This window comes from Sorex araneus, chromosome 5, assembly GCF_027595985.1.
Source record: "Sorex araneus isolate mSorAra2 chromosome 5, mSorAra2.pri, whole genome shotgun sequence".
In the NCBI taxonomy this organism is placed as follows: Eukaryota; Metazoa; Chordata; class Mammalia; order Eulipotyphla; family Soricidae; genus Sorex; species Sorex araneus.
The window spans coordinates 77,506,110-77,518,355 of record NC_073306.1 but is presented as its reverse complement, the minus strand read 5'-3'; the positions used below and the strand labels follow the sequence as shown (position 1 = coordinate 77,518,355).

The 12,246-nt window shown below is 37.4% G+C and overlaps 1 protein-coding gene across 3 annotated transcripts in view; it reads right to left on the bottom strand.

Annotated features, from left to right (window-relative positions):
* PKN2 (protein kinase N2) overlaps positions 1-12,246 on the bottom strand; it is a 114,375-nt gene that overhangs the window by 17,981 nt on the left and 84,148 nt on the right. For 2 of the 3 annotated variants that reach the window (XM_055139790.1, XM_055139789.1), the window contains 8 exons: positions 8,118-8,261; positions 7,739-7,814; positions 7,252-7,426; positions 6,914-7,040; positions 6,094-6,224; positions 5,936-6,011; positions 5,766-5,857; positions 2,079-2,255 (listed from right to left, as the gene is read on the bottom strand). In XM_055139790.1, the coding sequence (XP_054995765.1) occupies positions 2,079-2,255; positions 5,766-5,857; positions 5,936-6,011; positions 6,094-6,224; positions 6,914-7,040; positions 7,252-7,426; positions 7,739-7,814; positions 8,118-8,261 (998 nt within the window). The remainder of the gene's footprint in view (positions 1-2,078; positions 2,256-5,765; positions 5,858-5,935; positions 6,012-6,093; positions 6,225-6,913; positions 7,041-7,251; positions 7,427-7,738; positions 7,815-8,117; positions 8,262-12,246) is intronic. The other variant, XM_055139791.1, reaches the window with a different exon arrangement.

Below are 12,246 nucleotides of genomic sequence, written 5' to 3'. Positions count from 1 at the left end.
CCATGGATTGGTTCTGAGGATCAAACCCAGGCTTCTTGCATGCAAAGCTGGCACTCAGTCCATTACATGTATCTCTGGTCCTTCACCTGTTACTTCACCTGAAGTGCTAAGGTATAAATACACATACCCTGTCTCTAAGAGTTATGATGAGGATCAAAGGTCTGAAAGTGAAAATGCTACACAAATGTCAGCTGTTATTTTATCAGAATGTAGACAAATGGTTAAATTCAAGAACAAATCTAATAAAGGCTTACTCTTAGAATGCGTTTTATGACTTGTAATGTTTTGGAGGAAGAATTAAATTGAATTGGTAAGGGCAGCCAAAGAGACAGTACAACAGGCAAGGTGCCTTGCACACGGCCGTCTGGGGTTCAAGTCCTAGGGTTCACTGAGCCTGCTAACAGTGATTCCTGAGCACAGCATAGTGTGGCCCCAAAACAAAACTGAATTGCTAATAGTGTAAATATATCATGTGAAGGAGAAAGAGGTGAAATAATGGGTACCTTTGATTTAGCACACACAACTGGTATATACAGAACTCATCTGTAGTATATAGAGAAACAAAAAGGGAAATGACAGTATGGAATGACAAATCCTTGGACTTGGATTACAAAACTGAGATTACCAAGAGGGAAAAATCTAGGGGAGACTGAAAAGGAGAGCTCCAAGTAACAGAAGGAGAATGGTGGAGAATCTCGGGTACTTTGGTGGTAGTGCAAGTTGCAGTAATTTGTATATCAAAACCGTAAACAACACTATGGTAACCATTAATTTTTAATTTTAATAAAAATTTAAAAATTAAAAAACCCCTACTTTTTAATAAGACAGAAATCTAGAAGAATAACATACTGGAAAGTGTTAGGAAAAATTCAAAACCAGGAGCTCAGTGTGAGAAATTAAATGAGAAGTACTTACTAACCATATGAAAGGGAAAGTCCAGCTAGATGCTGAATGTTGTAAGACTTAGAAGTTTTAGGGAGAAGTCAATGTTGGAAGCATAAATTTGGTAACACTGGAATGTTCAGTGTATTAACAATACTTTCATCATATCAAATCCTAGTACCACCACATAAGAATTGTGATAGCGAACAAAACCTTCACATTATACAGAAGCCAAGAAACTATGAAAAAAAAAAAAACTAGGCCAAGGAGATAATTTAAATGGTCAGCGTAGGTTTATATATGCATGTCCGAGTTTGGTCCCAGCATGTATGCCTCATGACTGCTCCTGCCCAGTGTGGTATAGCCTTGAGTGCCCCCCGCCCCCGAAACCACCAGTCCAAATAAGGCTAAGCTGGAGTGGCTCTGGGCCCTGTCAGCTATGTCCCAATTAAAAAAAAAAAAAAAAAAAAAGAATGGGGCTGGAGCAGGGAACTCCCCTTGTATATAGCCAACCAGGTTCAATCCCTAACACCCATATGGTCTCCTGAGCCCCAAAAAGAGTGATCCCGGAATGCAGAGCACAACCAGGAGTGATCCAAAAAAATCCAAAACCACTGTTATCACAACAAAAACAAAAACAAACAAACAAAACCACCAAAACTATGGAAACATTATTAAGATGTCTATTTTTCTGTGGTTCTCACTGGAGGCAATATGTATCACTTTAAAAACATAGTCTTTCAGGTAGATATGAACACGTGTAAGTACTTCATATACTTTCAAATCATCCTTCAAAAATGCAAATACAAAATTCTATAAAAATATAATATAGGCTTTACTGCATATTCTTTTATCTACACTCTTTCCCCATTTAACAGTAAAATTTAAGTATGGTTGGCATCTAAAGCCAAGGTCCCATAGGTGGCTGTCCCTAAGAAGAAAACATAAAATAAGAGAAATTTTGCTAAAACGAACCCAATTTGTTTATGATTAACTGCAACCCATAAAGCTTTTGATATAAAGAACAGAAGAAAAGCAGAAACTACATGGCAAAAGATGACTAAAGAGTGCTAAAATTTCCTGCAGATCCTATCTTAGAAAACAAAAATCTACAATTAGTAAAGCTTTTATTCTTCCCTCAAATAAATTAATCATGAAAACAACAACACACTGAGAAATGTCTAAAGCATACTCACACAGCTCTGGGTTCAGAAAAGACATCAGTATGAATGTGCATCATTAGGTCACCACCAGCAGCATATTCCATAACAAAGCAAACATGCTCTTTGGTTTGGAAACATGCAAAAAGGTTCACCAAAAAGGGATGCCTTACACTATTCACAGTTTCAAAAATCCTTTTTTCACACATCAGGCTATAAGAGAAAACATTTAATTATTCATAAATATTATAACTTCAAAATCACAAAATATGTCTTAGTTTTCTTACTAACACTTTAACAATTTGGTTTGAAAGAAACATGTACATATATATCTTTAATTGAAATATATCAATGTGGCATAAAGTAGTACACAGTATCAAAATGGGAACTGTATACCTAAGCTTTACACTATATTCTAAGCCAAGGGCATAAATTTAAAAATATACTGGAGAACAAAATATATGATCAGATTTACAAATAATTATACAGTTTACCATAGTATGACAAATACAAATCTACCTTAGAGATGATAAAAAGGCTTAAGTAGTTAAGTAGGGGTGAACTATAAAAATTTATCGTGAACTGATCAAAGAATTTAGCAATGTAAAACATAATTTTAAGAATACAGGGGCTGGAGCTATAGCACAGCGGGGAGGGTGTTTGCCTTGCACGCGGCCGACCCGGATTCGATTCCCAGCATCCCATATGGTCCCCGGAGCACCGCCAGGAGTAATTCCTGAGTGCATACCAGGAGTAACCCCTGTGCACTGCCGCGTGTGACCCAAAAATAAAAATAAAATAAAATAATCTTAAAAAAAAATACAAATCTTGGTACAAATGATAAGTTACAGGTTTAAAATGTTTCATAATATATTTAGTTGAGGTAAAATTGTACTGTATAAAATGTTAGTATAGATGGGAAAGAAGCTACATTAAGAATTCTACAACATTGGGGCTGGATAGATAGCACAGCAGGTAGGGTGTTTGCCTTGCATGCGGCCAATCCGGGTTCAATTCCCAGCATCCCATATGGTCCCCTGAGCACTGCAAGGGGTAATTCCTAAGTGTAGAACCAGGAGTGAGCCCTGTGCATTGCAGGATGTGACCCAAAAAGCACTGTCACTGTCATCCCGTTGCTCATCGATTTGCTGCAGCAGGCACCAGTAACGTCTCCACTGTGAGACTTGTTGTTACTGTTTTTGGCATATCGAATATGCCACAGGTAGCTCGCCAGGCTCTGCTGTGCGGGCACAATACTCTCAGTAGCTTGCCGGGCTCTTCTCTGAAAGGGACGGAGGAATTGAACCTGCGTCGGTGATGTGCAAGGCAAACGCCCTACCCGATGTGCTATCACTCCAATGCACCCAAAAAGCAAAAGCAAAAAAAAAAAAATTTCTACAACATGTTTCTAAGGAAGCTCCTTAATATAATGTAAGGCACTTTAAAAATCCTACAATAATCTCTGACTTTCTTCTATGAAACATTACAAACTGCTAACGTGGCCAAAATGATTTGGAACTTTAATTTTGACAAAATCAGCAACATTTACAATACTCTTTTCTTTTCCTGAAAATAACTGGAAGTCAACCTCACTAAAAACTAAAAGTAGAAGAAAAACAGCTCAAATAAAACTGGGATTTATTTTCTAGCACCTAATCAAAGTAAAGATATCTATATATTTTATTTACAATTAGATTATATGTACTTTTTGGTTTTGAGGTGAGAACAAAAATAGACACTGATGTTTAAAAGCATTAATAAAGTTAAATGCTGAAAATAGAAAACTTAACAAAGAGTTTTGTTGATTTTAAAATGCCAAACTCAAATCCCGGTGTAAAATGGAGGAAATGCCATTTTTTCCTTTGGGTTCTTTAAAAAGGAGTTAACATAGAAACTCTAATTTTTGTTTTTGGTTTTTGGGCCCAGGGCTTATTTCTGGCTCTGTGCTCAGGTGTCACTCCTGGTGGTGCTCAGGGACCATATGGAATGCCAGGGATTTAACCCGGGTCAGCTGCATCCAAGACAAGCATCTTACCTGCTATCCTATCTTTCCAGTCCCAGAGAACATAATTTTAAAGATAAAATATTTGGTTAACTATATTACATTATGATAATTTACAAACAATGAAATTCTGAAAATAAGAATATACATGTTGTGGAAAAGGAGCATGGATTTTAAATGCTAAACCAACATAAAATTTTTCAAGTAAAGTGAAAAATTTTGCGGGTGGAGGGGGTGATATCACGCCAAGTGATGCTCAAGGGTTACCCTAACTCTGCACTCATGAATTACTCCTGAAGTGCTTGGGGACCGTACAGAATGCAGGGGATTGAACCAAGATCAGACATGCAGGGTAAGCACCCTACCCACTTTACTATTGATCTAGCCCTTCGGTGAAATTCTTTATCTTAAGATCTCTCCTATGACAAGAACTTCCTATCTAAGGAAAAAACAATTCAGAATATCCTTTACAACAGCACTACTGTCCCATTTGTTCATCGATTTGCTCGAGTGGGCACCAGTAATGTCTCCATTGTGAGACTTGTTACTGTTTCTGGCATATCAAATATGTCACGGGTAGCTTGCCAGGCTCTGCTGTGCAGGCGGGATACTCTCGGTAGCTTGCCGGGCTCTCCAAGAGAGACGGAGTAATCAAACCCGGGTCGACCACATGCAAGGCAAACGCCCTACCCGCTGTGCTATCGCTCCAGTCCTTTACAATACTTAATATTAATTCATTAACACAAGTATTGACATAAAACATATTTTCAAAAATATGTGGATTAGTCTAGGCTCAAAGATGTTTAGTGAACTGTCTTTGGATGAAATCGTTAACTAAAAAGAAACAATCAGGACTAGAGAAAACAGATTTCCCACTCCTAGTCCAAGGTTTTTCCACCCTGTAGCCCTGTCTTCCATTAACTAATGATTTATAAAAATTACTACTTCTGAATATCACACAGAAGCCCCTTTTGTAAGAAATACAACACTGCTTATATAATTTTCTTATCTAAACATTTTATTAAGACAGTGTCTTCAAAGTTATTTTTTCTTCTCTTCTTTTGTCATTTTGGGCCAATACCCAGCTGCACTCAGGGGCTACCCCCACTCAGTGCTCAGGGATCTCTCCTGATGGTTCTTAGATGAGGATGGGGAGGGGGGGCTGTAGTACCTCTTAGAGGCAAAACATGTACACTAGTCTTTTGAGCTATCTCTTTGGACCTCAAAGTATATATTCTAATCTCATTCAAATATTATTCCTAAAGTCCTTGCCCTCACTCCCCCTCGCCCCCTGCAACTTTCTTGTTTTGGGGCTACATCTGGCAGTGCTCAGGGGACCATATGCACTGCTAAGGAAAGTGTCCTAACTGCTGTACAATCTCACCAGTCCCTTGAGGGGTATTTTATAAAGCACAGTATATGAGCCAGTTCAACAGATTATCTGTAAATGACATTTTATTATTTCCATTAGATGAAATGGAACATGGACTCACACAACCAGACAGGAAAAATCAAAGAGTTACTAGTCCACATAAATACTTCTAATACCTTAAGGTGGAAAAAAAAAATTAAGGAATTCACCATCTTTCCCTGTTTGCAAGTAAAATGTCATAAGAGGGGATATAGATATAGTTTCTTCACAAATTACTATGAAAACAAAGTTTTGCCATTGCAATAAACACATTTATTTTATATTAACTTCTACCTTTTAAAAAACTGACCTGTCTACTTCATCCCGAGCAACAATATCTCCTTTTTTTAAGGCTTTGATAGCAAACATCTCATTTGTATGTTTATATTCAGCTAAAAGCACCTGAAATGAGATTAAAATAATTATTTCCCATCTGAGTTATTAGCTTTATAAGTACTGTACAAAAATGTAAAATAGTACCTTTCCGAAATGTCCTCTACCCAAGACAGCACAGCATCTGAAGTCTTGTAGATTAAACTGAAACATCTGTTGAGACCTGAAATCAGTAATTTCAATTAAAAATAAGCAAAAGTATGGAATCTGACATAGAATAGTCAATCTATGTACATATTCTTTACCTTCTCTCCTCAAGTTCTCGAATTTGAGGATATTTTAGGTTTGACTGAGGAATATCAGACTCATATTCAGATTGGGATTTTGGACGTCTACTATTTCTGTCATTCTCAATATCAAAAACAGTTTCTGAATCCTGTAAAATAGTAAATGCTCATTATTAATTTTATATTAAACTTAGCTACAATACATTGAAAAAGCTAACTTACTTTCAGAGGCCAGAACGATAGTACAGCAGGTAGGGTGCTTGCCTTATGCAAGGCCAACACGGTTAGATCCCTGATATCCCATATGGTCCCCTGAGCATCGTTGGGGGTGGCCCCTAAACAAACAAACACCTTGACTTTCAGCTTGCTCCTGTTTCTGTACTCAAGGATCAATTCTGGCAAGCTAGGGGAGTCCTAGGAGTTGCTGAGGATCAAACTCAGGTTAGCTGCATGCAAGGCAAGTGTTCACTTGCTCTACTATTGTTCTGGCCTCTTATGCAAAATAATATTAACCTCATTAGAAAATGAAGTATGTTTTAAACATTCACCTAGTATCAACTATGCTCCTCCTAGCTTAAGCACACTACTCCATCTCATCTGGTCCATGAGCATGAGAGTCTAGTTAATGACAAAGGCATACTAACAGTAAGCAGTTAGTCCTTTCCTGTTAACTTGGTGTATCATATCTGAGAAAAGTAAGATTCATTCTAAGAAATACAAATACACGGTTCACATAAATAATTTCTAATAAACTAAAATGTCCATCTCATTTATTGTGATACTTTCACTGGTAATTCATTTGGTGAATAGGAATGATACAAGATTTCAAATGCCTTACCTGCTCTGGCAAATCCAAGTCTCTCAATTCAGTAGATTCATCTATTTCTCCAAGGGAAGAATCACGTGGAGGAGCCGGAGGAGGTTCAGGTTCAAGATCAAAGTCTAATTTGGTTACTGTAGAATCACTTATAGAAAATAAAATTTAAAAAAAAAAATCGGTAATTAAAAGTATGTACTTTTAAAACTGAAACAATTTTATGATTTGTAAATAAGCATACTACTAATTTAAGAATACTATTTACAAAAAAAAAAGACTTTCAGTAGGCCAACTGTAATCAATTTGTATAAATGACACAGTAACTTTTAAAAAAGCAAAGACTTAAAACTCTAAGATACCTTGCTGGAGGTGCTAGCTCAGGGATGCGTACATCAACGACTGGCACGTTAGCAGGCACAGGAGTTTGAGGGCTGAAGGTGCCAGAATGATTTACTGTAGGAATAGCTCTTCTCACTAACCTCCCCCAAGTGGCAATATTAATATTCATTTGAGGAGCTCTGAGAAATGTTTTGCCTGTGGTTGTAAATAAAGAAAATAGAACAAGGAATTTTTTATATATCACCAAAAGCCATAATTAAAAACTTAGTTTAAAAAACATTCATATTCATCAGTTAATTTATGAATATAAGTAAAACTTGTCAGTTAAAAATAGTTTTAATAATATTTAAGACTAGAACAAATAGCAAAAGGAAGTTTTGAAAATAAAACAGTAATTTGTTTACTTATATATAACAATGACAAGTGGTAAAGGCCTAAAAATTCATATTTTTTATAGACACTAATACTTATAAAAGAACCAATAACACGTGATCTCTTTATAATTACCTTGTTGTTTTGAGAAAATTTTCTTTTGTCTTTGGAGTTTTGGTCTTCTTTCAATAACTGGATTGAAAAAGGTAACCTACAAAGAAGATTCAAGTTAGCAGTAATACAGCATTGAATTTATGACCCACTGAACTTTAAGGCTGTGAAATCTTACAGGAATACTGATTAAAGCTTAGTTTAATTTTCTCATTTTCTGGATAAGAAACAGACTTCAAGAAGATATATGATATTTCTCTAGGTAATATGCCTATGCTGTTTCAGTGCTGAGCTAAGAATTCAAGTTGCATACTATTTAGCCTAAGACTTTTTTCTCCATCATCTGGCTTACAAACACAATTTCAATAGTAGTTATGCACATTCAATAATATATCTTTATTACCTCTGCAAATAAAGTACCCTGTGGTTCCAAATAGAGACACATGCCATGCCGTTGGTTGTCTAAAAAATCTTCTAACCTCAGAAATTTTACAGCACACAGAGATCGCCAATCACGCCAATAAACTGAAATTTCCAGTTCACGTGACTAAGATAAAAAAACAAACAAAAAAACAAAAAACAAGAACAGAAGACATCATTGGACACACATTTAAATATAACAAAAATTATAAAATACAAATACAATAAACAAAGATAACACAATGGTGACACTTTTTTTCTTTGTCACACCATTTTAAAGAACAATTTGTATTGATTCTCTATGATATGTTAACAAATTTACACATCTGAACTCAAAGGAAGAAATTTATATTCTGATTGCCTCAAACTAAGATATTACTTATAGGTAAAAGAAGATATAACCGGGAACAACCATTCATTCTGGAGGATGAAAGTTCCCCAGAAACACTGCCCATCTTACAATCTTAAACTTTCTATCTTTTCATTTCACTCGGTATCATTTGCTGCTCTATTGCTAAAATACCTTTTATTTCTTTGATCCAAAGTTAAGTCAGATACCATTTAATCTGCACTTACGTGTGTTGCACATTGTGCAAAACTCTTTTAAGAACATTTAGATCATTTAATCTTCAAAAGAATATGACCATTTGAGGGGATGGAGCAATAGCACAGTAGGTAGGGCATCTGCCTTGCACGCGGTTGACCTGAGTTCGATTCCCAGCATCCCATATGGTCCCCCTGAGCACTGCCAGGAGTAATTCCTGGGTGCATGAGAGCCAGGAGTAACCCCTGTGCATCACCAGGTGTGACCCAACCCAAAAAGAAAAAAAAAACAACCATTTGATAATAGGACTGTTGATACAATGTAGGTAGAAAGAAAAAGGGAAACTCATAATAAACCTGACACAGAAAGATGATGCTCATTTATTACAACATTAAAAAAAAAACTAGTTATATTAAATTAAAAAAAAACAGGAATAATTATTAATTATACCACTCATAATCAGGGAGGGGACTACCCTGTAATGACTAGAAATAATGCTTATATGGGAAAACAAATTTGAAAAAAATATTGGGGGAGAGGCGCAGGAAACTCAGTAGTGCTTGGAGCTCATTCTTGGTTCTGTACCTGGGATGACTCCTGGCTGCCGCGAGAACCACATGGGGTCCAGGGAATTTGAACCTGGGTTGGCCAAGTGCAAGGAAAGCGCCTTACTCACTATACTATCTCTTAAGGGTCAAGCCATAAAATGACTTCGATAAATTAGAATTCATGTACACTTTAACTATAAAGCAACTGACTCTTTTTTTCTCCCCCTCAGGACTTGTAGACCATTCACAAAAGGAGATAAATGATTTTCCTCTGAGGTTCAGTGAAGTAATTATTTCTTTCATATAACAACTTTTAATTTATGAATTTATGCATATTATGTAAGCTCCAAGTATTGTAATAAAAATTATCCTGACTTTAAAAACTAGCTGATGCAAATGAATACAGGAAAACAATTATAAAAAAAGAACATGAAAGTGGAAGTGTTTGTACAGAGTAACTATTTTAAAATCAACAAACGGCATATAGAAGAGGAAGATGTTAAGGCTGTAATATACTATTAATGTACAAAGTTTCAGCAATTTTGGAAAGCCATTTTTGAATACAAACACAATTAATAATTAAACTAGACACTGGTAACTTATTTGATTTTATTTTTTGCTTTTTGTGTCATACCCAGCAATGCACAGGGGTTACTCCTGGCTCTGCACTCAGGAATTACCCCTGGCGGTGCTCAGAGGACCATATGGGATGCTGGGAATTGAACCTGGGTCGGACATGTGCAAGGCAAACGCCCTACCCACTGTGCTACAGCTCCAGCCCTGACTCTGGTAATTTAAATGACAATATTTTAAACTAAAGAGAGGTGGGCTTTTTCCCACTCTCTTCCTCTCAGTTGAAAAGAGGACCTGTCATGCCTGGGTCAGGCAAATGGAAAGGGTCTAGAAACTGAGGATGGAACACCTCTGGTCTATCTCACAAAGCGTTATGCTGGCCTATCTGTAAGTTATTTTATTTCTCATTAACCCTGTTTTATAACTCCAATCCTATTTTAGCGCCTAATACACAGTGTAATTGGACAAGTAACGCAAGATAGCAATCTGAAAAATCAAAGTACTTCTCTGTACATTATGAAATGCTATTTCTTAACAAAAATTAAAATAAACTAATGAAAGAATTAATAAAAATTAAACTGCAGGGGCCAGAGAAATAATGTAGCAGTAAAGCACTTGCCTCACCTGCAGTTGACATAGGTTCAATCCCAAATACCACATATGGTCCCCTGAGCACTACTTGGAGAAAGCCCTGAGCACTGCTGACTGTAACCCCAAAACAAAAAGAATAAATGAACTTTAAGTGTGACTGCTCATTTGCTGGTAATTTTCCAGATGAAGCACATCCATTATGAAAGATAAGACAAAGCTTGTAAGTAATACCAAACTTCAAAGAGAAATATAGTTCTACATGAACTGAAAACCACAACCCAAATAGCTGAGCAGTGTAATCTGTGCCAGGTACTGACTGGTTGTCCTGGTCCACTGATCATGCCTGAGTTTAATTTTGCCTCTTATAAACTTGAATCTTGGAATCAAGAGAAAACTCTGATAGACTTAAGAAATCTCCATGTTGTTCTGGAATAACTTAAAGTAAAAGTGAAAGCAAATATATTTTAGACATTGAATTAGTTGTATGGAGTGATCGAGGCCAAAAGAATAATAAATTCAAACAGGCTGCCCAAATCATCAACAAACAAAGCCCAATCTTTACATTCAGTATAAAAAGAATAGAAGTACTAAGAAAGCTGAGGTTGCCAAACTGAGAAACTCTATGGCAATGGGAAATATTTTTATTTTTCCAAGGAAAACACAATCACATCTGTAAGATGAAAAGAGCAACTCTATGAGCAAGGTCAAATTAAATGTCCAACTACCACACAAAAACCGACCAAATCCACACTATGTTTTTCCTTTGAGTTTTTAGATATGGGTAAGTTAAAATTTATCCTTCTAGAATATAGGTTCTCAAAGCTGCCTATGGTCCCCTTTCTGGAAAGCAAAAACAAAAAAATTATGAATGAAACCAAAGACCTCAGAGCCTCCCCCTCTGGAAACTGAATTTCAGTAAACAGAAAGCAACCCTCAAGTGCATCTGAAGTTACTACCAATCCCCTTAGAATCTTCCACTGCCCCCTGGGGGGCAGCATCAACACTCTGAGAAACTCTCCAAAGATAATTTGGGGACTTGTGTTCTCAAATTGGGCTGGAGTGATAGCACAGCAGGTAGGGCATTTGCTTTCCACACAGCCAAGCATGGTTCAATTCCTCTATCCCTCTCGTAGAGCCTGGCAAGCTATGGAGAATATCCCGCCCGCATAGCAGAGCCTGGCAAGCTACCCGTGGCATATTTGATATGCCAAAAACAGTAACAGCAAGTCTCACAATGGAGACGTTACTGATGCCTGCTCAAGCACATCGAAAAACGGGACAACAGTGCTACAGTGTTCTCAAATAGCAGGTTTCATAATTATCATCACTGTATCACTGTCATTGCCGTTGCATCGAATTGCTCAAGCCGGCCCAGTAATATCTCCATTTGTCCTAGCCCTGAGATTTTAGCAGCCTTTCTTTACTTGTTCTTCCCAGCGGTGCCGCATTGGAAGCTCTTTCAGGGTAAGGGAATGAACCCATCATTGTTACTGTATTGGGCATATCAAATACTCCACGGAGAGCTTGCCAGGCTCTGCCACATAGGCAGGATGCTCTCGGTACCTTGCCAGGTTCTCTGGGGGGGAGAATTATGCTATAAGAGGCCATGTTTCTGGGAGCATTGTTTTATAGTCTCTGGATCTTGGCCGTTGATGGGATTACATGGTGCCGGGGCAGTTTGTGGGTGTGGCCGCCTAGCTACTGAAAAATGGGGATCTGGGTGGAGGAGGCCCAGTCCTCAATCTGAGCAGGCTTGGAGATCTTAGCCTGGGGTCCCACACACCTGGGTTCCTCTGCTGGTTCCTTCATGCGTGAGGCTCGTCTGAATGTGTGGAGAGGGGTCCTGAGCATGGCTG